The sequence below is a fragment of the Crocodylus porosus genome, unplaced genomic scaffold (genome assembly GCF_001723895.1).
Source record: "Crocodylus porosus isolate Cpor-Errol unplaced genomic scaffold, CroPor_comp1, whole genome shotgun sequence".
In the NCBI taxonomy this organism is placed as follows: Eukaryota; Metazoa; Chordata; order Crocodylia; family Crocodylidae; genus Crocodylus; species Crocodylus porosus.
This window is the reverse complement of record NW_017728886.1, coordinates 1,121,168-1,144,385: the sequence shown is the minus strand read 5'-3', so window position 1 is coordinate 1,144,385 and position 23,218 is coordinate 1,121,168. Positions and strand designations below refer to the sequence as shown.

At 50.7% G+C, this 23,218-nt stretch overlaps 1 protein-coding gene and 1 long non-coding RNA gene across 2 annotated transcripts in view; one reads left to right on the top strand and one right to left on the bottom strand.

The window, feature by feature from the left end:
• Positions 1–7,064: 7,064 nt before the first annotated feature.
• ELP6 (elongator acetyltransferase complex subunit 6) overlaps positions 7,065–23,218 on the bottom strand; it is a 51,424-nt gene continuing 35,270 nt past the window's right edge. The window contains exons 4-7 of the mRNA XM_019538961.1: positions 13,034–13,161; positions 10,722–10,914; positions 8,803–8,949; positions 7,065–8,017 (exon numbers count right to left, since the gene is read on the bottom strand). Of these exons, the coding sequence (XP_019394506.1) occupies positions 7,889–8,017; positions 8,803–8,949; positions 10,722–10,914; positions 13,034–13,161 (597 nt within the window). The 3' untranslated portion in view covers positions 7,065–7,888. The remainder of the gene's footprint in view (positions 8,018–8,802; positions 8,950–10,721; positions 10,915–13,033; positions 13,162–23,218) is intronic.
• Positions 16,167–17,390, top strand: LOC109305873. The gene is made up of 2 exons (XR_002099749.1): positions 16,167–16,345; positions 16,644–17,390. It is a non-coding gene; the product is annotated as an uncharacterized LOC109305873 (long non-coding RNA).

The window sequence follows — 23,218 nt, the reverse complement described above, 5'->3', positions numbered from 1 at the left end:
AGATTTGGGTACTCTGAGATCACAGACTTCCTAGCTGACTTCCAGCCTATTGGTCAGGGAGCTGGACTCAATCTTAAAAGGTCCCTTCCAGCCCTAATATCTATGAAATCTATGAATTGGAAAAAGGCAGCCGAGCTTCTACAATATAAAGAATTACAGTCATGACCTCCTCATGCCTTCAGCCCCCCTCTACATGGTACCTTTGAACTGACCTGGGAAGTTAATGACATTGGTCCTAAACCATGTCTCATGTGTTTAAACCTTGCCTCGCTTCTGTGGCTGCCTTTCTGTTTCTGCAGGGTGGACAAGATCCCTCAGCAGGGGGTGCCAAATCACCCTCCCAGACCTCTGTGGGCATCCCAAAAAAGCTCTGCTCCGCCTGCATGCATGTCAAACAGGCATTCTTCTCCCTGCTGAGGTTTTCCTAGAAGGCAGTTTTGCAAGCTAGGTGAGGTGGCAGACTAGATGTGGAGCAGGGTTACCAACTATCCATAAATATACAGACAATCCCTAAGCAACAGGGAAAAAAACCCTTGATACACAAAAATAATGGGAACTGTCTCTAAAAAACAAAGAATCAGTGAGCCTGATGGACAGAGCAGAGCAGCGCCACCTAGCATCAGAGTGGGAGCACAGCACCCTGCAGGGATCACTTTCCAGGGCTTTGTGGTTCCCCTCTTCTCTACTCCCCAAGCCATGTGCTGCCACTGCATCCCCCACCCCTTACGCCTGCCTCTAATTGCTGCTCAGCCAGCATGGAGCTGTAGGGTTGGGAGAAGGGAAAGGCAGAAGGTAGAGGTCTGTGGTAGGATAGGTGGAGCAAGGCCAGTCGGGGTAAGGCTGTGGGGTTAGATGGGGGTGTGGTCAAGGGTGTCAGTGTATGGGGGTGGATAAGGACCTTAAGATGGGTGTAAAAACATTGCTGCAGTCAAGCAGGGTCACCAAACCAAGAAAATCTTTTTTTACTGATGATCTGCAAACAATTTTTATTATGGTGGGTGTTAACCCCTAAATTTGAGCCGGGCCCTTGTCCAGGGCCTGGCAGAAGGATTATGCAAGACATCTGTAAGTAAAAACGTGTCAGTAAAAAAAGTTCTGTCATCAGTAAAAAGTTTGTGGGTTGTCAATAAACAAAAAAAAATGTCTGGAATTGGCAGCCCTGATGTGGAGACACAACAAAAAGCTCCTGGAGGTTGCTTTGTGGCTGCAATCCAGCCAGGCCTGTTGCAGATGACTTAGATGAAACCAGGTCACTTGCAAGAACATGACGTGATTGCACTTTGCTGTGGAGATCGGGGGAGCCTGGGTGTTCCTCCTGTCAATACACAGAGCGTAGAAAAGCAAGCTGCACAGTGGTGGAGGCTCTTCTGCAAAACTAGTAGCATGCTAGAAACACTGTTGCTTCCCCACTGGATGCTACTTCTGGCCAAGCCTGTGTTCTCACTTCTTGTCCCAGGCTCCAGGCTATTTTCACCTGTCCTCTTCAAGAGGAGCTGCCAGTGCTCACTGCCTCTCAGCTTTGGTTGCAGAGAGGATCCCCATTTCTATCCAGGCATCAGGAGTTGGAGGTTACAGTGGACAGTAAGGTAGTTATGAGCCAGCAGTGTGCCCTTGTTGCCAAAGGGACTAACAGCATCCTGGGATGTGTTAGTAGGAGTGTTACCAGCAGATTGGGGGAAATGATTCTTCCCCTCTATTCTGCACTGATGAGGCCACATCTGCAGTCTTGTATCCTGTTCTAGGCCCCCTACTACAGAAAGGATGTGGACAAGTTGGAGAGTCCAGTGGAGGACAATGGAAATGGTTGGGGGCTGGGGGACATGACTTGTGAGGAAAGGCTGAGGGAAATGGGCTGATGTAGTCTGCAGAAGGGAAGACAGGGGGATTGAACAGCAGCCTTCACCTCCCTGCAGGGGGGCTGCAAAGAGGATGGAGCTGGACTGGTCTCAGTGGGGGCAGACGACAGGACAAGGAGCAATGGGCTCAGGCTGCAGCAAGGGAAGTTGAAATTGGATATTAGGAAAAACTTTCTCACTAGGAGGGTGGTGAAGCACTGGAACAGGTTACCCAGAGAGGTGGTGGGATCTCTGTCCTTGGAGGTGTTTAAGACCCAGCTAGACATCCTTGGCTGGGATGATGTAGCTGGGGCTGGTCCTGCTTGGGGCTGGTCCTGCTTGGAGCAGGGGGTTGGAGTGGATGTGACTTCCTGAGGTCCCTTCCAGACCTCATTTTCTATAATCAGCACATTGGCTTGGTGCCCTGGATGCCCCCTTCTCGTTGCAATGACCACCCTCAAACACTGCGTGCCTCCCTGCAGCTCACAGGTAAGCAGCAAGATGTGCCTCAAAACCCTCCATCAAGTCCTGAACTTTCCAAGCCCAGCTCAGGGCCAGTTTCCCCCAGCCGGCACTGCAGAGAGCAGCCTGGTGTTCCACGAGGCCCTTGGGCATCAGGAGCTGTCTGCAAAACTGTCATTTCTAGAGGGGAAGCAATGGGGACCTGCTCCTGTGCCTGCCCCCTAAATGCTCTTCCTGTCCCTGCCCCTGCCTCACTGGAGGCCTCACCACAAATCTGACCGATGCATGAACTCCTCACAGAAACAAAACTTGGAGGGCTCACGTGCCAAGAGCTGGGAAGCAGAGCTGAAGGTACAAGGTAGGATAGTCCAGTGCCAGGATGATAAGGCTGGAACAGGAACACCCCGGTCAGGATGTGAAACAAGCCCCTGGTAAAGGATGGTTCGAGATGTTGATGGAATGATTGTTTGGAGCGCTGTATAAAAGGAGAACTGGAAAGCAATGGCAGCTTGCGTGGTGTTGCACTGACTACCTGGTCACACGTACAGATGACTCAGCTCCTGGCCTGATGTGCTTGTTAAGTCAAAAACGTGTTAGGGCTGTGCTTGTAGACAATAAACCCGAACAAATCTTTAGCACTGAACCGAGCCTGCGGTCAGCCTTTAAGACAAGATTAGTGTTGGGATCTTCTGGCTGCCACTTTGCTGGCACTGCAGTTCCTGAGACTTCAACACTGGGAGCACATCAATAGCACCTGATGAGGGCAGCAGCAGTGACACAATGACAACATCAAGAGGACAGGATAGTGCTGTGCCTGGGTGCTACACATAGCAATGGACAGCTGGAGAGCACAAAAAAGCATCATGTACCAGCCCTCAACAGCCACAACAGCCTAGGAGACTGATGCTTCTATGTAAAAAGGTGGAGACAAGCCCCCAAGGCGGAATTGTCTGGGTAGAGACACACTGGGGAGGGGAAGGGCAGAGGAAGACGCACCCAGCCATGCATCACCTGTCGTTTTATCACCGGTAAAATGCGGAGAAGGTTTTCCAAGAGAGCTAAGCACTAGAACACATTTCCATGGTGGGTTCATTTGGTGTCCAGCCATAAAGGAACATGGCAACGACTGCACAGCTCACAGTGAGGCCTCGTTTGGGACAGGAAGTGAAGATGACATCGTCCAATCACATTGCAAGGAGGACGTACAAAGGCAGAACAGGATGACCAGGCTTGAGATTTGGTCAGCCTGATAGTTAACCAGTTCTAATGCTGCAGAGACTGGCATGAAACCTTCACTGCCACATGGGCAAGACCTCCTCTGGACACCCCACTGGAAAGATGGGGTCCCCAGCAGTGCGGTGCCCCTAGTTGTGCCAGCAGCACAATGCCAACTTAGAGGGACAAATATCCCCTGCACAGCCTGGGTCTCCAGGGAAATGTCACCTCCAATTGCTCACCACACCCTTCCACATCAGGGCTAGCAAAAGCAACAGGGCGGCACATGTTCACCGAGCCCTTTCCCACCCAAAGGCATTCCAAGATGTTCCTTCAAGGACCTGAGAGGCCGACTGCTCTGCCTAGGTGCTTGTATTGGAAATAGGCATCATCACCAGTACGTACCAGTATCTGCCTGGCCCCCTATGCTTCCTGTGCTGAGAGCAGTGCTTCCAGGGCTCTTTGCATACAGAAATTCTAACCTTACAAGCCAAGCAGCTGTCTTGGTCCCGCTGGCCTCAATATAAGTTTTGCCCTTGGATTTCAGCTGGACTCAAACTGGGCCTTCAGTGCAAGAGAGACAGTCCACAGAACCACTGACCAGGCACCGGAAGGCAAGGAGATGGTGGGCAAAGACAGCTACAGTAGGTAGAAGCAGAGCTAACAGAGGGATCCTGACACACAGAGGGGAGAGACTTCTTCCATGACAGTGGCATGAAAGAGCCTGGAAGCGTGATGGAGAGAGCAATTAGGAGAAAAATCAGGGGCAGAGCCAAGGAATGCCACAGGTAATTCAGGGCTGCCAAGTTGCATGCACTGGTGTGTGCAAGTGTGGCTGTGCATCCTTGGCCTACGCAAAGCTGAGGAGTACCAGAGTTAGAACTGGGGGCAGAGAAAGCAGCAGGCACTCCACACTGAGAGGAAGAAACCAGGGCAGAGTCAAGAGCTAGACACCCCAATAGACTCAGAAAACCAAAGCTGCTCTTGGAAATGCAGGCAGGACCACTTATGGGAGGCTCGCTGGCAGGATTTGAATCAGAGCCCTCCTGTCTGCTAGGAACATGCTGGGATCACAATTCCAAGATTACCTGCAAGATGCACAAGTGGCATTAGCTGTACTGCGTGTCCATCTCAGACACCACTCAGACCCCTCTCCCCTGCATCCCAGACTTCTGTGTTTTCCCCCCAACATTTAGCCTTCCTTTCTCATCATTTCCTCCTAACGAGCTGTACGCCATGCCACTCATACCCAAACCCAGAATTTGCTAAGATCCCTGTAAAATGGCTTTGGAGGTTTTCAGAACGTGCAAATGGGCAAAGAGGAGAATTTAGCCAGAGGATCTTCCAGGGTAACAACAAAGCTGGAACCAAGCCCTCTGAAAGCTCTTTGTTCCTCAGCCCAGGGGTTAGAAGGCAGAAATGAAGAAGATTTCAGAAGTAGGCAGTGGCCATCCTAGCATGCCAGAGGTGGCAGCTACCAGGAACCAAGGGTGGGGACTGCAGGACGGGTATTACACCACCAGCACTGGAAGTCACACACTCTGCAGCTTCCGCAAACCAGGCTTCTTTCTCCATTTCCCTGCAGGCTACCTTCCATCCCTCTCCACTGCAAGGATGCCCTATAAAAGCCTTCCCATCATGCCAGGCACACCATGCATCTCCTATTCTCCTCCCCCCTGCCCATGACAAGGGGTTCCAAGTTGCTTCTTTGTCCCCATAGCAAGATCCAGGATCCCCCTCTACCCCCATTCTTTCTTTCCTTAAGTCACTCAGCGCATCCCCTGTGAGGCTCTAACACGGTGATGGGAGTGGATCTATGCTGGAAGCTGTTAGTGGGCATCTTTGCCCTCCAGATGATTCCAGCCCTGGCTGAAGTTGCTGGTCTGCTAACCAGGGTCTAGGAGAGGGGTGCTCAGTCCCAGGCTCACAGGCCAGATCCAACATCCAGAGCCATGTCATCCAGCCTGTGAACCTCCCCGTGGACCTGTGGGGTATCTGCAGGCTGCAGATTGGGTACACAAGGTGGTTCAGGGCCTGATCCCAGTGTGCAGGGTTTGGCAAGGGCAACACAGGGCCTAACGCTGGCTGGGAGGAAGCAGCATGGGTCCTCAAGGCCCAGCTAGGCAGAGGCACTGCGGTGCCTCTGGAGCCCAATCCTGGCTGGGCAGGGGCCAAGGGGAGGTGGCACAGGGCCTGATCCAGTCCATGAACTAGCCCTGCACCATTCATTTGGTCAAAACTGAGCACCACTGCTGGAGGCGGTCCTGGCAGCTCCTTTCCCCCCCATCTCCCTGGGTTTTTCCAGTTTTTACCACAATAAAGGTCCACATATCAAGCCCAAAAACATCCCATGAGATACCAGGACATTAGGAGCAGCATCCAAAAGCAACAAGGAGCCAAGGGCCATCGAGGCAAGGGTGGGAGAGGCAGCTCCCAGGACAGGCTGGAGAAAATGCTCAGAGGGGAACAGTGAAGACTCCTAGCTGACTGTCCAGTGGAGAACATTCCTGGCGGTGCAGTGGGCCCAATCTGGCACATACCACAGCATTTTTATCTGCCCTAGAAAAAATACTCGCTTCTGGAATGTATCACATGCATCAGGCCTGCAGGAATTCTTGTCAGGCACTGAACACAGCTTGGCTTTGTTACATGCCTGCTTGAGGTTTAACTGTCGAGCCCAGCCCTATAATTTACTAATGAAGAGTGTTAAGACAATTGATGGGGACCAAGGCCTGTGCTACCATGTGGGAGGAACGGAGATAAACCTCTCCCATGTGCAGCACCAACACGCCAGTGTGTGCAAGCTCCCAGCTTGTATTTGTATTCAAAATTATAATTCCAGCCCCTCCTGCCCTGGAGACCTTCTGACTGTGAGCAGAAAGAAAGTGCTGCCTGAGTCTGCAGAGATGCTTGAGGTGCATCTGTGCAGGAGGACAAGGGGGCTTGCTCTTGTCAAGCCTGGCTGCTTAATAGAAGCAATCTGGTTATTTCCATGGCTTAGCCATCTGCTATAAACTTGGACTTGAGTGGTGACCAGTGCAATGATTCAGGAAGGTGACCTTGCCTTCCCTCACGTTTGCACCCAGTTCTGATGAGCTGCCCCCACTTCAGGGCTCACAAAATAGCCCTTTTGGCAGCAGAGATGCAGCTGCCGACACTGGAAGTCTGCAGCTGGACTAGAGCGCAACCTACCCTCCAGTCTCTGCTCCTTTCATCTCACCAGGATGTGAGCTCTGAAGCCCACCAAGGAGGATTTAAGATGGCAAGCTTAGCAGAAACATCCAGGTGACTCAAGGGACTGCAGCTGGAACTCACCGAGAACGCCAGCAGTGTCTTCTACCCACAGCTGGCCTTTCTGCTCAAGCAAGCCCTCGCCCCCGCCCCCCCCAAGCTGTCACAACACGGTATCAGTTAACTTACTGCTTGTAACTTTAAATTAAAGCCAAGTGAGTGATGAGCTCCCAGCAGGGTTTTCTCAGACAGATGCTGGTGGTGCCTAGGATTAATTACTTGCATTCCAGCAATGGCTGGAGACTCCAGCAGAGACAGAGGGCCAAGAACAGTAGGATCTGTATTTAATACAAAATGAGAAATGTAACGTGAGGAGCCCACACCTGAATTAGACAAAACCAGATGGGGGAGAGAGGGGTTGACGCAGCCAACCGTGAGCACGTCCACACCACAGCAGCACAGGTCCTTTCTTCTGCCAGCAGGGAAGGACCAGCTGTATGGACTCAACTGGTCTTTCTGCCGGCTACTGCAGCCCCTTTGCGAGCTGGTGCTTCCTGCACCCTGCCAAGGTGCCTCCCATGCCAGCACAGCTGCTTAAGCCAAGCTGCCCAGGTCTAACAGGAGCTATGCAGAGCCTTCAAGATGCCACGTGCTGGGGGCTTCCTCCCAGCAGCTGCTCTCTGCCACCAGAACTTCTAGCAGCTACATGAAACAAAGGCCTTGGATTGCAAGTGCAGCAGGGCACGGACTGGCGCCCATGTGCCCAGCGCTTGGCACCAGACGCCCAGTCCTCTCCAGAGCCTACTGCAATACAAACGGTCGGTGTCAGCCTGGAGATGGCAGCTGCTCGCCTGACGTATCTGCATTTGCAATTCACTGATCACTGCAGTACATTTTGCTCTTCCCAGTTCCCTGAGGCTGGAACGTGGCCCGAGGGCAGGGCAGAGGGAATGGGCTTAGGCACCGATCCCACAGCAAGCACCAGCCAAGTGCATCACTGCACCCAGACAGGGATCTCACCAGGGCTGAGGCTGCATCAGGATGTTTGGGGGCAGTGATGGGAGGGGGACTGGGCTGAGCTGCTGCCACATTCTGTTTTCCCAGGTATTAAGCACCACCATCCTCTCTGCCCCAGGCCTCCAAGATCACAGTACGGCTGTGGACATCCCTCTGGCGAAGAATGTCACATTCCTGTCCTGAATTTTGTACTGGTAGGTTCGGGGGAGATCCCTCTCTGTGGACGGCTCTGCTGGCCCCCTCGGAATGATCTTCAGCTGCAAACAAGAAACAAGATTGGGAGCAGCTTTCCTGTGGCTGCCATCACAGCCCCATCACCCCAAGAGAAAGGCCTGACATATCAACGATGCAGCTTGGGCTAAAAAGCCTTTCACATCCCTCACTGTCCTGGCTGGAAGGGTTGTGACTGCCAACCCAGGGATTACTCTTCCGTCACCAAAGCAGGCACCTTTGCTGGTGGCGGCCTGGGCAGAGGCCAAGCAGCTGAGTCCTCAATAGTGCCCTGCCCTTCCCTGCCTCCAAACCAGGCCTGGGGTCATCTGAAGGGATTGCTGAGAGAAGCTCCTCCATGATATACTACAGCCATCATCACCTCTGTGCTAGAGGAGCAGCCTGGGCTGCAGAGCCCTGTTGTCCTACCTTCCCCTCCCAGCAGCACGGACTTCATGGCATGTGCCTCCCCCAGCAAGTTTGCAGGGTCAGAGCCTTGCTTTGCTCTGGCTGCACTGTACCAGGGGATCTGAGCCAGCAGAGTGAAGCCTGGAGATCAGCAGAGAGCCGCTATAATGGCTCTTTCCTCTCCCAAGAGGACACAGCAGGAGGAGGGGACGTCATTGTGCCAGCACGCCATTATTACCAAGGGTACTGAGTAGAACAGCCCGAGGGCTGCTCTACAGGACACAGCAGTCCTTGCTGGAACCTCTCCAGAGCCTATTGCAATACAAACAACCCCAGGGCACTAGCCCTGTGTTGCTTGGGAACTTCCTGACTGCCATGTGTCATCCATCAGCAAGAGAAGGGAGCAAACTCTCCCAGGAGTTACCTGTCCATGGATGTCTTTGCAGAAGCCAGTGGCCAGCCCCTCTGCCCACAGGATGAGGTTGCTCTGGTGACACAGGGCATTCACGACCAACTCATTCTCCGTATCATCTGAGTCTTCACTGCTGTGCACCAGCACTACGATGTTCCCCTGAAACAGAGAGCACCAGAGAGCAGTTAACTCATTTGCTGACAGTCACCTCCATGTCATGGGAAGAGATGAAGGACCTGCACTCGCACAAACACAGTGCACCCTAAGTTACTGAGCCCCCTAGCTCCACTGTATCCGCACCAGTCCGGGTCCTGAATCAGAGGCGGGAGAAGAACCAGGTTACGTAACACCTTCTCTCCAGCCTAAAACTACATGAAGGCTGTGTTACAAAGCAGCTGCTGCTGGCTGCACTGATCTGTAAGCAGATTCAAAAACCTCAGAAATACTAAGCAGAGAGCTAACCCTACTTGGGGTCAGGAAGGAACTGTATGCCATGGTCAGACTGGCACAGACTGGAGGCCATTTCACCTTCCTCTGTAGTGCAGAGTGTGGCTTCTTCCAGGGAGCATGTATTAACAACCTTTTATAGAAGCAGGTCACTGGCTGCTGTGGTCTCCCTGCTTTACCTGTGGCAGGTTCAGGGGCAATGCCTGGTGGTGTGTCAGGGCTGTGTTGTTTTGCTAGGAGGCTGGACAATGGATTTGTGTGGGATGGTCTGGACAGGGCTGATCCCGCCTCTGGAGATCCCTTCCAGACTGACTTCTCTCTGATTCTGTGAAGAGAGGCACTGCCAGGGGGATAATTCCCATCAGTCATGCTGTGGGAGACAGGGTGGGGAATGGGGGAGTTTTGAACAACCCAGTGCTACTTCCAGATCATGTAAGTCTGCCTCAGCCCACATGAACCTGTTCATTAATGTATTTTTTATTGGCTTTTTTCTTTTTTTTTAAATGAAAAGGCCTGATCTAGCTGTAACAGACCCTCCCCTATCTCCCGAGGGCAGCCAAGATTGATTATAAAGGCAGCGGGTGCTGATTTTTCCCCACCAGCCTCCAGACCTCCCCTTGTGCTGTTTCACATCCTGCTCTCCCCTCAGTGTCCTGCCTAGTGAATCCACCTCTTATCCTTAAAGGAACCCCATTCAGGTGCCTGAAGGTCACTCCATCCCCCACAAGTTTTCCACTGCCCAAGATCTAGTCTCTCTTCCTATATCCAAGACACTATGGAGAAAGTTTAGTTCAGGCTCCTGTCAGAAGAGCCGGAGACACATAACCGGTATGGCTGAGGTACAGCCAATCCCATGTCTGACCCTCAAGACCCCACCAACTCTTTGGTTAGGAAAAGAAGAGATGAGAAATATTTATTTCTTCCATCTGCATAGAAGACATCACTTTACCCCAATAACCAGTTCTCTCTCAGTATCCTAGAGTAGGGATGGGGAGATTTCACTTTCCTGGCCACCAAAAAACTCACCCTGGTGTCATGGAGCACAGAGGATATTAAAACAGCACAGAGCCACATCTAACGGCTGGAGGCCAACCCCGCTCTCACACCATGGTGATCCTCTGAAATACCTTTGACTAACTCAAATGGGAATTGCAGAGGGAGTTTGGGTCCATGCCTGAACTGGAATTGGATCAGTACTCCAAAGGGCAAAGCCCGCTCAGCTCATTAGTATCCAACAGCAGGCAGCAGCTCTGCCCCGTGGAGGAAAAGCAGTGGTTGCTAATCCCAGGCAAAGCAGCACTGATTGAAGGGAAGAATGCCGCTGAGAAGCAGCCTGGATACTCAACTTCTGTCTGGGCTGGTTTGGACAGGGCTGACCCTGCCTTAGGCAGGGGTTGGACTCAGTGACTTCTAGAGGTCCCTTCCAACCCCACTTCTCTCTGATTCTAATTGTGGGCAGGGGGAGCAGAGAAGCCCAGCCGTACCTTTAGCTGAGAGCATACGGTGACTCTGCAGTAATGGATGAAATCCAACACATCCACCGGCCTCATGCCCAGGCTGAGCAGGACGCTGACATCATCCACGAGCAGCACAGGACACTTCCAGGAATCACTCTCTGAGGGCGTCAGGGATGTGCGGACAAACTCGTACAGGGCTTTCAGGTTAGAGCCACCCTCTCTGGAAGAGAAGACAAGTGTCCCTGGGCCTGGTGTGCCTGCCACACTGGCCCTGCTCTCATTAGAAGTGGTACAACTAAAGCAGCGTGACCTTCTATGACAAAAAGCAGCTGTATCTGATGCAAAGGTGCTTTGCACTGGAATAAGCACTGCTAGTGCACTGCAGCCGTGACCTCATGAGGGGGACACGGTGCTTCTGTCATGCTCATTTCTCCATGGGTGCAGACAGGAGCACTGCAGAGTGCACAGAGAGAGGAATAGCTTATTACTGCTGAAAAGCTCTGTCCCACGTGCTGTAGGGGCCCCTGCAGCTGTACAACTGCCCTGTGTATCTGAGAAAGATTCCCTCTAAGGATCCCCTTCCAGTAGCTCACTCAGCCTGTCTCCAGATCAGAAGTACAGGGAAGGAGGCCCACTCCATCCAGCAGAGAGCAGGATGGTGCCACTTCCTTCCTCAGCAACCAGGAGAGCCCCAGGTAGACACAGTCACAGCAACAGCAAGTATTTCAGGGTTTCTGAGTCCTTTCCATTTGCAAGTGTGAACTGAATGCTGGACCTACAGCCTTGCAGATATCTAACACTGTTTATCCAGGCAGCAGTGGGATAGGCACAGCACCAGCCTGACACGCACTGCCCAGAGCTAACGTGCCAGGGAGGGCCAAGCGCCAGCTGATAGCAAGCCCAAGCAGATAGCCAGCGGTGTAACTGCTTACACCACCTGTCCAGCTGCAGCCCAGAATCACATCATGACAAGGCTGCGGCATGCCCATGTACTACAGCAACAACAGGTGGAAGTCAGTGGTCTGTCGGAGTTCTGGGCTGCTCCGATCAATGCCCAGAAGCCTCCCAGGTACATGCAGACAGAGCGAACGTGCAAGTAAACCTTGCACCTTTGACTAGGAAGCATGTGGGAGAAGGGAAGGGCTAAGGAAGCTAAGGACTGGCTGGGCAGTGCCAGACATAATGCAGAGGGAAGTAAGAAAAACTTCTTCACTGTTAGAGTGGGGAAGCAGTGGGATAGCTGCCAGGGAAGCTGTGGACTTCCCATAGCTGGAGGCATTCAAGGAGAGGTTGGACGGCCACTGGCGGAGGATGATCTAGGTGTAGCTCTGCTGTGTTCTACTATAAGGATTTCCCAGGCTTCTGGGCTGTAGTGTTTTCCCCCTTCCCTCCTTTCTGCTATATGCCACAGTATTTTTAGGCCTCCCTCAGAGGCATTAGGTGCTGGCTGCAGCCCATGTTGGGAATGGGGACTGGGCTGTGCCAGTGCTCCTGCTGGGACTCTACCCTGGAGGGTCCTAGCTAGAGGGTCTCGCCTCTCCACTTAAACTCAGACCAGCGCTGTGTTTGGGGTTGGAAGGGGCTTTACCCTGGGGTCAGATTGGTACAGACTGGACAGAGGTTTGCCATCCTCTGTAGCAAGGGGTGTGGCCTCTACCATTGGGTGCTGTGGTTCCCCTGCTTTCTCTGTGGCCAGTTCACATGTGATGCCTTTTGTTGTGTCAGGGCTGATGGTAATTTTACAAACAGATTAGATTATGGATTTGTATATAGGATGGTATAGACAGGGCTGACCCTGCCTCAGGCAGGGGTTGGATTAGATGTGACCTCGAGAGCAACCTTCCAGCCCCACTTCTCTATGATTCTTTGAAATCCTCCCGGACAGGAGCTGCTTCTCACAAAGGCATGAGTCTTGGCTGAAGCCAATTCCTCAGACTCTCAAAGAACAAAAAAAGCAAAGGTAGCAGCTGAAGGGGAAGACCCAAACCCTGGTCTGCTCAGACAGGGGACCTGGACTGTACAGGTCCCAGCAGGAGGAGAGCAGATGTGCTGGTGACTAAGGACAGGACAGATGACCGGTGGTGTTGGGCACTCTCTCAAGCTTGGACTGACTCACGTGTCTGCACTTAGAAGGGTCAGTGCATATGTTGCTACTACCAGCAAAAGACTTGAAGAGTGATTGCTATCACATGCAGCACCAGGAAGGAGGGGTTAGAAGGGAGCTCTGTTGCAAATGCTGTCACATGGCATGAGCTACACTGGTGGCACACGTGTCCCTGGGCCGGGTGCTGAGCCCACACGCTGCTGCTTATACCTTTCCTAAAGGCTCAGGTGGTTACCTGATAAACTGCAGAGGGTTTGGCTGTCCCGTGGGCGGCTCCTCTTTGAACAGGACCTCGAAGCAAGACTTCAGGCCTTCCAGGAACACGAGCTGTCCCCGCTCCTTGGCTGCAGGCAGGCTGACTCCCTGGGGACAGAAGGACATTACATTACACCAGTGGCCTCACACAAATAACCAAGTCCACCCCGGCCCTAATCTCATATACTCTGAAGCCAGACCCCAGCTGAATCCCATGCAGCAGTAGAGGCCGACAGCTCAGCTTTCCACACTGCTGGATGCACCCACTTCCTGCATTTTGCCAAACCCTCTGAAGCAACAGCATTGAACATTTTCCATGTCCTTTGGAGCTCAACCCCTCTAAATTGCACTATTTGAAGGAGTCCTCAGTAATTAAAGGTGCCCTTGCAACACCTGTGGAAAGCAGGGAGCATGATTATTACTTAGAGCTGGAGGAAAAAAGAACACAGTAAGTACAGAGAAGGGCAACCAAGATGATCAGGGGTATGGAGCAGCAGCTGTGCCTGGAGCAAGGGAAAAGGCTGGGCAACTCCGTTTGGAAAGGAGGTTGAGGAGTCTTTAATGTCAGAAAGAGTGTGGACAAAGTGAACATTCACGAAGTCCCAGGAAACAAGAAATGGGGGGCACCCCAAAAATGAGCAGGAAACAGGATTAAAACCAACAAGACAAAGGACTTCTGCAAGCAGCACGTAGCTGACTTGAGGAATTCCTTGCCACAACAGGCCATAGAGGCAGATTGTATAGCTAGGTTAAAAAGGGGACCAGGCAAATTCATGGTCAGGCCTACTGGGAGCAACAGGATTAAAAGGGGCAGGGGTGTATCCTCCGAGAGCCCAAAACCAATGATGCTGGATGCTAGGGAGGGTCTGACAGGGGATGGCTTACACGCCCTGCACATATACCCACCCTGTAAAGCATCTTCTGCTGGCTGCTGTGCTAGATGGACTGCTGCTCTGAACTAGGGTAGCAACGCTTGTGTTTTTCTGTGCTGAAGTGGTGCCCTCAGAAATCAAAATGCACACCAGCCTCAGAGCCTGGATCTAGAATGGAGCTCATGGCAACCAGTCCTGGCCCGAGACTTTCCCCACATCTGAGCTTGTCGTTTTTCTCTACCAGTACTACTGGAAACATTTCCAACCTCTGAGGTATCCATGTGGGGGAGCCTTACAAGTACTATCTGCTCAGGATGTGGCTTTAGACACCACTTGCAGCTGTTTGACAGCAGTATCTCCCCTAGCACAACCAGGATCCGCCAGGCTAGGTGTGCCTCACATGCATGGAAAGCGGGAAGGATGATCCAAGAGGGCTGCTCCCTGCTCTTGCAGTGCTTCTCTGGGAAGCAAGTCAACATTGCCTCCACTTCAGAGGCGGGAACCCCGATGCAGTAGGAACTCCCAGCTCATGCAATGTGTCAGAAACAGAACTGGAACAAGATGAAGATCTTCCTCAGTCAACCCCATCCACACCCAACCCCTTCACGAGTCTTCACTGGTATGCATTCCCAGGCACGTGTTTTTTGTTGCAACACCCCTCTAGCCCTTCTGGGAAAGCCAGTGTGCTAGTTTGGGCTCAAAACAATCCGGAGTCAGAATTCATCTCTGCTTCCCTGTTACGGTAGCTTGTCACATTTAGCTTTAGTTGCACCTGCTTGAGTGGTGACTTATAGTATTTTTTGAATGTTTCTGTTCTATTCAGCCTTATTTAACCATTGCTTCTCTATAGCCTCATTATTATTTGAACTTTTCTGTTTCACTTTGTGTCTGCACTATCAGCAAATAGCCTTGAGCACACTTTCATAGGGAGTTTATGTGTCAGCATTATCAATATAGGCATGTACAAGGTCTGTTCAAAAAGTATCAAGACTGATGCTGTAGGAAACAAAATATTTTATTTACAGGAGTTTCAGCTTTATCTCCTTCGTAGTATGCTCCTTCTGCAGCCACACACTTCTCCCAACATTTCTGCCATTGTTGGAAGCATCTCTGATAAGCGATTTGTGGAATCGCAAAAGGTGCTCAGTAGCATTTTGTTTTATGGTTCCACATCACAAAATCTTCTTCCTTTCAAGGTTTTCTTTATTTGAGGGAAGAGAAGAAAGTCACCTGGGGCCAAATCACATGAATATGGAGGCTATGGAACTTGTGGGATACGGTATTTGGCTAAAATTTTGCTAAAAACTGCTTCATAAGCTGTGCTGAGTGTGCAGGCGCATTGTCATGGTGAAGCATCCAAGAGTCGGACCCCACTTTTCTGGTCATTTTTCTGATGGTTTCATTCCTAAGTCACTGCTTAGAATTGAATGACATGAACCAACAGAAATTCCAACTTCTTCTGCTATCTCTCGGACAGTCAATCGCCTATCACTTCAACCCAAACTGCAAAGCACTGCCACATCATTTTGTGATGTTGAAGGCCATCCGGAATGCTCATCACTTTCAACCAATGATCGTCCTTCTTTAAACCGATGATACCACTCAAAAACTCTTGCATGACTCATAGTGTCATCACCAAATGCTACTTTAAGTAATTCAGATGTTTCACTTGCCATTTTCCCAATTTTCATGCAAAATTGAATGCACAAGCGTTGTTCTGGGCACTCTGACACAACAAAAGGGGACATGAGACACAAACAATCTTACTTCAACTGCTGGCCACAGAAAACCAGGAAAACACCATGAGTTGCAAACTTGTCCAGAGGAGTCCCAACATGCCCAGACATGTTCAGCAAAGCCACCCCCGCCCCCAATAGTTTGTACCACAAATACACGTTCAGTCTCAATACTTTTTGAACAGACCTTGTACAGTGTGGCCCTTGTTACTAGTTCAAATTAATTGAACTTGGCACTAACCAACTAAATCAGAGGGATGACATGATTGGATGCGTTAATGAAAGGTGATAAGAGGGGACCAACTGAACAGTGCCCAACTGCAGAGCGCTTTTAATTTCTGGCTTTTATGGACAGACCAAATTAGGAGTCCAGGGCACGCCCAAATTAAGACACTGGGAAAAGATCAAAGTAAATTGTGTGCATATGATGGGTTTGTTGGAACAAAGGAAATAGGCTGACTGGATAAAAACATGAATAGTATCACAGCAAAATCAATCAATGGTACCTGGAAATGAAGAGTCATCAGACGAGTAAAGTTAAAGAAAAAGCATAAAAGGGGGGTTAACAAGAAATTTGGTAAGTGTTGTCATCCAAAAACAGCCATTACTCACAGATGACCACACTCTACTTTCAGAAACTGATTGGCCATCTTTTCTATGATGTGGAGTGACATCTGGGATTGGGTAAGACGATTTAACTAAATGTTTTTCTTTCTGTCTATGTAGAAAATATTAATACATTTCATGTGTTAATACAATTAGATTTTAGTTATGATGAATGGTGTGAGGCATATTCCATGTTCACTCTGGGTTGATTATGCTTTAGTGATCCTTTAGTGCCATGGGTGCGTAACTTCCCCAACGTGGAAACTGAGGTAGAAGGGACTAAACTGATGTTAGGTTTAACCGCATTAACTTTCTTGGACTGGTGTCAGGCTTGGCTTAGGTTCAGTGAGATTCAGGACTTGTCTTCAGTTAACAGATCAGGGTTTGGCATGTCCCCAGAACAGCAGTCAAGCTACGAACAGCAATAGGGTTAGCTTCTGAGCAGCAGCTGTGACCAGAGATGCTCGATCCCTCTACATGACCACCTCCAGCATCAGGAATACTTGGACTCCAACCTGCCCCCTCTCCTTTAGCAGTCCTATCTGGAGCGTAAAGCACTGCTGACTCCAAACCAGACGGGTATGCACACATGTAACAGGTGTCCAATCAGGGGCAAACCTGAGTTAACATCACAGCCAAGCCAGGCCCGAGAGCCTGGTTATGGGGAGGGCCCAGTACCTGTGGCTCCCGCTAACATCTGCCTGCCACTTTGGAAGGCTGGATCCCCAACTCGTCCAAGAAGTCCAAGTCAATGACAGAGCAAGGGAAAGAACCCCAGCCTTCCAGGACCTGGCTCAATCTTCTTCTCTCCATCAACATGACTTTTTCTTGCTGAGTATCTTGTAGCACATCCAGCCTGTTCATAACTGGATCATTCCAGATTCTTGAGAAAAGCCAGACTCGTTACAGACAGGCTCAAGCAAACACATTCCACATCTAAACATACCTCTCCACTGTCTTGTTTTCTGAGCCAGATTTTTAAAGCACTGATGTAACTTTGAAATGTGGGCTGCTCTACAAGGGAGAAAGTTTGCAAATAGACCATCCAGTCACACTGAACATCAGTCCCCTCTTACGTGCAAGTGGCTAGAAGACAGAAACAACAGAAAGTCTACCACAAGGTGCCACAAAACTCGTTTTAATGTGACATCTTATTGCTCAGTACCCCAAACTGGGGAGTCAGGCTAAACTTGGTGCATTCTTGAGTGCCAGGAAAGAGGGTCTGGCACATACAGGCCACAATCTTTTGGGATCTTGTATAACAATGATTGGTTCCATTCCTAAGCAAGCTGTAGGGTGAGCCAGGTGCCCAACTGACCACCCAAATAATAGAATAATAGAAAATGAGGGTTGGAAGGGACCTCAGGAGGTCACATCTAGTCCAACCTCCTGCTCCAAGCAAGTCCATCCCTAACTACATCATCCCAGCTAAGGTTTTCTTGAGTCAGGTCTTAAAAACCTCCAGGATGGAGAATCCACAACTTCTCTGGCCCTTAACCTGTTCCAGTGCCTTACCACCCTCCTGGTGAGAAAAATTTTTCCTAATATCCAACCTCAACTTCCCTTGCTGCAACTTGAGCCCAGTGCTCCTTGTTCTGTCATCTGCCCCCACTGAGAACAGTCCAGCTCCATCCTCTTTGCAACCCCTCTGTCAGGTAATTTAAGACTGCTATTCAATCCCAAGTCATGTGTCCCAGCCCCCAAATCATTTTTGTTGCCCTCCACTGGACTCTTTCCAATCTGTCCACATCTTTTCTGTCATGGGGAGCCCACAGCTGGACACAGGGCTCCAGATATGGCTTCCCCAGTGCAGAATAGAGGGGAAGAATCACTGCCCTCGATCTACTGGCAATGTTCCTACCAATGCAGCCCAGGATGCTGTTAGCTATGTTGATTGAATGCCTATTACTTGACTGCAGTCAAAAACTCCACAAAGCTAAAAATGCCCTTGTCTAGGTAGCAGCCTCCCTTGTATCCCAGTATCATCCATTAGCAAAGGCAGGAAGAACAGCTCCTCACCCCACAAGAGTGAAGATACTCTCTCCCCCTCTCTCGCAGGAGCTACTCTGTGCTGAGGGAGGAACCCAAACCAGAACAGCCAACTTCTGTCCTCTGTATAGCTGCTGTGTTTCATTTCTGTTTAATTTCACTTGCTGCATTTCATAGCTGGTTGGACTGACCCAGGATTCTGGCATAAAAGGCAGGAAAAACTACCATTCAGTGCTGAATATTGCTCCCAGTGATACTAATCTACCATCTGTTTGTTATACACATTCATTACAATTTTGTACGATTCCGTTTCCTTGTTTCACAATAACCGTTAACGACACTGGGGTTTTTTGTAATTTATAAGCATCCAACCTGCTAAAAATGAAAGTCTCTCTCTGTATTGATCTAATAAATCAGTGTTTAAAATACTTGACCATTATTTAGCAGTATTTGACAGGCAACTGACCAAGTCTTTTTGGTCTGGTCAAATACTCAACCCTAGCAGGCTGTGAAGCAACTTTGGCTTCCTGATGGAATGGCAGAAATCCTCCAAGGTGGAGACCCAGGAGAGAGAAGACTCGCAGGCAGACATCTGGTTTGTAAAACTTCTTGCCTGCCCACTACAGCACCTAGAAAGCAGTTATCTTACTAGCATCCACATTACTACTTAATCAAAGTCTTACACCTTGAATTTTTGAGTATCATTCTCTGTAGAGAGTTTGGACTTCTCCCAAACATCGCTTGGCCAGCACAGTGCCCTTAGAAGACGCGCACTGCTGTTCTCCGTTGACCGATGAGAGACAGACATATGCACCTAAATGTGAAGTGATCTGCCCAGCGATCTGAGTAAGATCAGCAGCAGAGCCTAGAATAGCCCCTACCTCTCCCAATTTCTAATCCCACCATTCATGCATCTCATCGTCCCATCCCCAATTATGAACCTCAAACCTCAGGCAGCAACATGGTGCATTTTATTCTTTTTCCTCCTCTTATTAGAAAAAAAGCAAGTGTTAATTGTCCGGTCTTTCAGACCTGTTCCTTCCAGCTGTCACGTTTCACCTGGTTTGGAAGCTTCCGTAAGAGCCCAGCCCAGGGACCAGCAGGAGGGAAGAGCCTGGGTTTCACCAGATAAAGCAAAGTCATTTCCAAGACATTAGCTTTGTCCTTTCTCTTTTGTGGATCAATATGCTCCTTCAGTGCTTATCAGGCCACCCGTGCTCTGCTAATGATACCAGAGAGAGCTCTGCCTGGTCGGCGTCCCTTCCCAGCTGAACTGCTGAGGACAGAACTCCATTCATCAAGGCCGATGCCAGAGAAGAATTGTTCAAGGCGATTTAGAAAAGGAGATTTTAGTACAATGCTTTCTGTCTGTGTCAGCTGATAGGGCTGAAACCATCGACCGGTATCTTTGTCTAGTGAAGGCCCTTGGGAGGAAGAAGTGGGGATCTGATTCAGAGTCATTATTTTCTCTGTGCTAAATCTGCCCTGGCCTTACCCTTCATCAAGACACATTGATCACTGTCATGCCGGGCTGTGGATGGCCAAGTCTGGGGGTCCCCCAGGGTCAGAAGAAGCATCTAAGATCTGGAGGGGAGTGTGCAGTCTGAGTGATGGGGAGCCAGGAAGCCAGAAGGACCATGTGGGGGACTGAATCAGAGATCCAGAGGGTCACGCAGGGTCAGGTATCTGAGAGATTAAACCAGAGGTGGGTTAGAAAGCCAAAGGGTCAGGTCAAACTCAGGGTCTGCAGGCAACCCAGGTCGGGTTGCCAGAGAATCCGGCACAGGCACAAGACAAGGGTAAGACAGCCTAGGTACAAGATGTCGTCCGGAAACTTTCTCTTCTGGGTCAGGGTTTTTTCTAGGAAGGGGTAAAGCGTCAGCTGACCCTTGCTTGTCACTCCAGTGGCAGGGAGTGTGTTGGTGGCTAGGCCCAGATAACAGGTTCTGACCACCTATGTCCGCTCTGGTGCTCAGCTGAGGAGGGGGACACTGCAATGAGTGGCTGCACCAGGCAGGCCAAGGCTCCAGGTTCGAGGCCATGGCCTGATAACCACCTTGCACCCATTTCTGGGAAGAAACCATTCCCACCCGAGTTTGGGACCTTGGCTACGGCTCTTCTTGGTGAGACTGAACGCAGGAGTTCTTTGAAAGAACTGGCCTGTTCTCTCTGATACGGCCCTTTACTTCCACAGTACCATCGAGCAGCGTTAACAAACCCAGCCCTTCTGTTGGCAACACAAAGGGCCTTCATCCCATTGCACCATCATCTTGCCTCTCACAGCTCCTCAGGGGAGGCAACGAGGACAAGGCCCAGTGAACAGACACATGCGCACGGTAGCTGGCATGCAGCTACCGGTTTCCCCACCGGTTTGTTCCCTATCACACCTGCCCCAGCTTCCTGCAGAGGCCAACCTTGGACTTGAAAGGTGGCAATGGAGCTCTGCAGGCAGCACTACCACTCGGCTGGTGAAGCAAATGTATGCAAGAGCCTCCTCTGTGAAAGCAAATGCTGCACCAAGGAAAACCCATTCCCAGGCCAGGGGAAAAATCTCTCTCAGTGGAGAGGTATTCTGTTACATGGGCAGGGGGCTGGACCTGATGACTTCACGAAGTCCCTTCCAGCCTTAATGTCTATGAAATATATTAAATCTATGGAACTTGTAGGCCACCACCAACCCAAGTAAAATGTGTTTGCCTGCTGCTTGCATCTGAAAGTCCCCAGTGATCAGTCCATCTGAAACAAGGCGGAGGAGCAAGATGGCCCACTTGGCCTGGTGCTTCCATTCATGCCCTCCCAGGTTCAGTGGGGAATGGGAACACACCTCATTATCCACACATTAATACTAGGCCCATCATAGTCCCAGATCCCAGCCCTGGCTGCCCATCCTGCTGCTGGATGCCACTCCCCACCTGCCCATGGCCCCATCCCATCTGCCTCGCCAAGCGTGCCCTACCCATGGGGGTCCCGAGCTGGTCTCCATGGAGACCCTGCCCACCCACCCACTCCATTCAGTACTCCCTCACCAGTCTAGTAATCTACCACTTAGGGACTTCTGCTGAGCTGTTGCAGGCTGGAGGGTGAAGTCCTAACCCAGCCTGCAAACGCCCACCAAAACTCTCTAAGTGGCCCTCTGGTCCAAATAATTGCCCATCCCTGGGTTAATGCTCTCCATGAAGAATGGACTGCCCAGTGAGGACAGAGGAGCCAGGAACTGGCTTGGCTCCATCAGCACAAAAAACACTAAACTAAACACCTTGTAACGTGCAAATGAAGTACACACTGTGTTGTAGAGAAACAGGGCAACCCACCCGGCAGCTGCCATAGGCAAGCTCTTCTGAGCACTGGACCATCCAGTGACTAGGACTGCAGGGGAGACGCTATGCACCCAGGTGCTGTGGGAGCCTCTGGCATGCAGCCTTATTCCTAAGCATACGACACTGTTAGCATCAAGCTCTGGGCCTCTGAAGGCTGCTGAGAGTGGGAGGTTTCATCTGTATATAGGATTGTCCTTTCAGATCTGTAAGTGATCGGGTAAGATTTAAAACACACCTTTTAAGCTAGAAATACAGCCTATGGGTCAGAGTGATCATGCCAACCCCCGAATTCGCACAAAGATCTGTGAATGTTAAATAGTCAAAGGGCCCAGACCTCCGGTCCTGATGCATCTGGCCATCCGTGGGCTGCTACTGACACAGTATGGGCTACACCAGTGATTTGCAAACCTTTGTGGCCATATGCCCCTGCAAAATATTGCTGCTCATGCCCGACACCTGACTCGCCTCTGCATGTTCAACACTGTCAACACGTGGCCATGCTGTTACTTGCTGTGCACGGACCATTCAAAAACTCCCCTGGCAAAGCATCACGTACCTCAGGGGGTACGTATATCCCAGTTTGAAAACCTCTGAGCTAGAACTGGGGAGTCAAAAATACTGCCCATGGGCCAGCAGGCTGCTGGAAGTTGCTGGGTGTGGCTGGGGGCAGATGACCTCATACAACCAGGTCACCCTCTGGGTACTTTGCTTTTCACTACTGCTGCACGCTACCTACCCCCTGCCCCACCCCCGCTGTGCCCCAAATCTGCCCCGTGCTAAAGCCAGAGCCGGGGTTGTTGCTGCCGCTGCTCTCTGATGCCCCAGGCTGGATCCCGCCCACAAGGAGCCCTGTGGCCAGACAGACGCAGCCACAGAGAGAATCTGAGTTCCAACACAAGGACAACAGCAGGCACCAAAACTGAAGCCCTAGAGCCACTTCACAGCCATACGCACAGGTAGCCATCCCTCGGCACGCCCCAGGGGGGAACACAATTGCTCTTCTTACTGTACCCGTGTGTGACGCTAGCATGACTCAGGATGGTGAGCAACAAAATGTTGCAGTTGGCACCGCATGTGAGCCCCAGCTAATCCGCACTGTCCTCTCACTTCTCAGCTTCCCCCAGGAGGGCGAGATGACAGTAACACCTATTAGCAGGCACAGCAGCCTCCTCTGCACCAAGACATTGCATCGTGGCAGGGAGCCTATTAACCAGCATAGCACGCATGGCTTTGCCCTTCGTGTGCACAAGGACACTTACCCTAGAAGCATCCCTGAGAACTGCTGCTGTCCGCACACACTGCAAAGTCCCATTTAGCATCCGAGGGAAGACAGTGGGGTGGGCAATTATTTTGGCTGGAGAGCCACTTAACGAGTTTTGGTGAGCGGCTGAGGGCACATAAAATCTTTTAGAGGCTAGCATGTTAACAAATAACAGATTGAAAAAAAACAACAAATCCTATACTAAAAATCAAACCTCTACTATAACATATTTTAATTTTATTTAAAAAAATAATGTTTGTCCTGATTTACGTGTGTGTGAGTAGTGGATTGCATGTGTGGGGGGTTGTGGGGGGAGTGTGGATATGCACGTGTCAGTGGGGGTGGGGGTTGCCTGCACACTAGGTGCCAGGAGTCAGCAGGGGT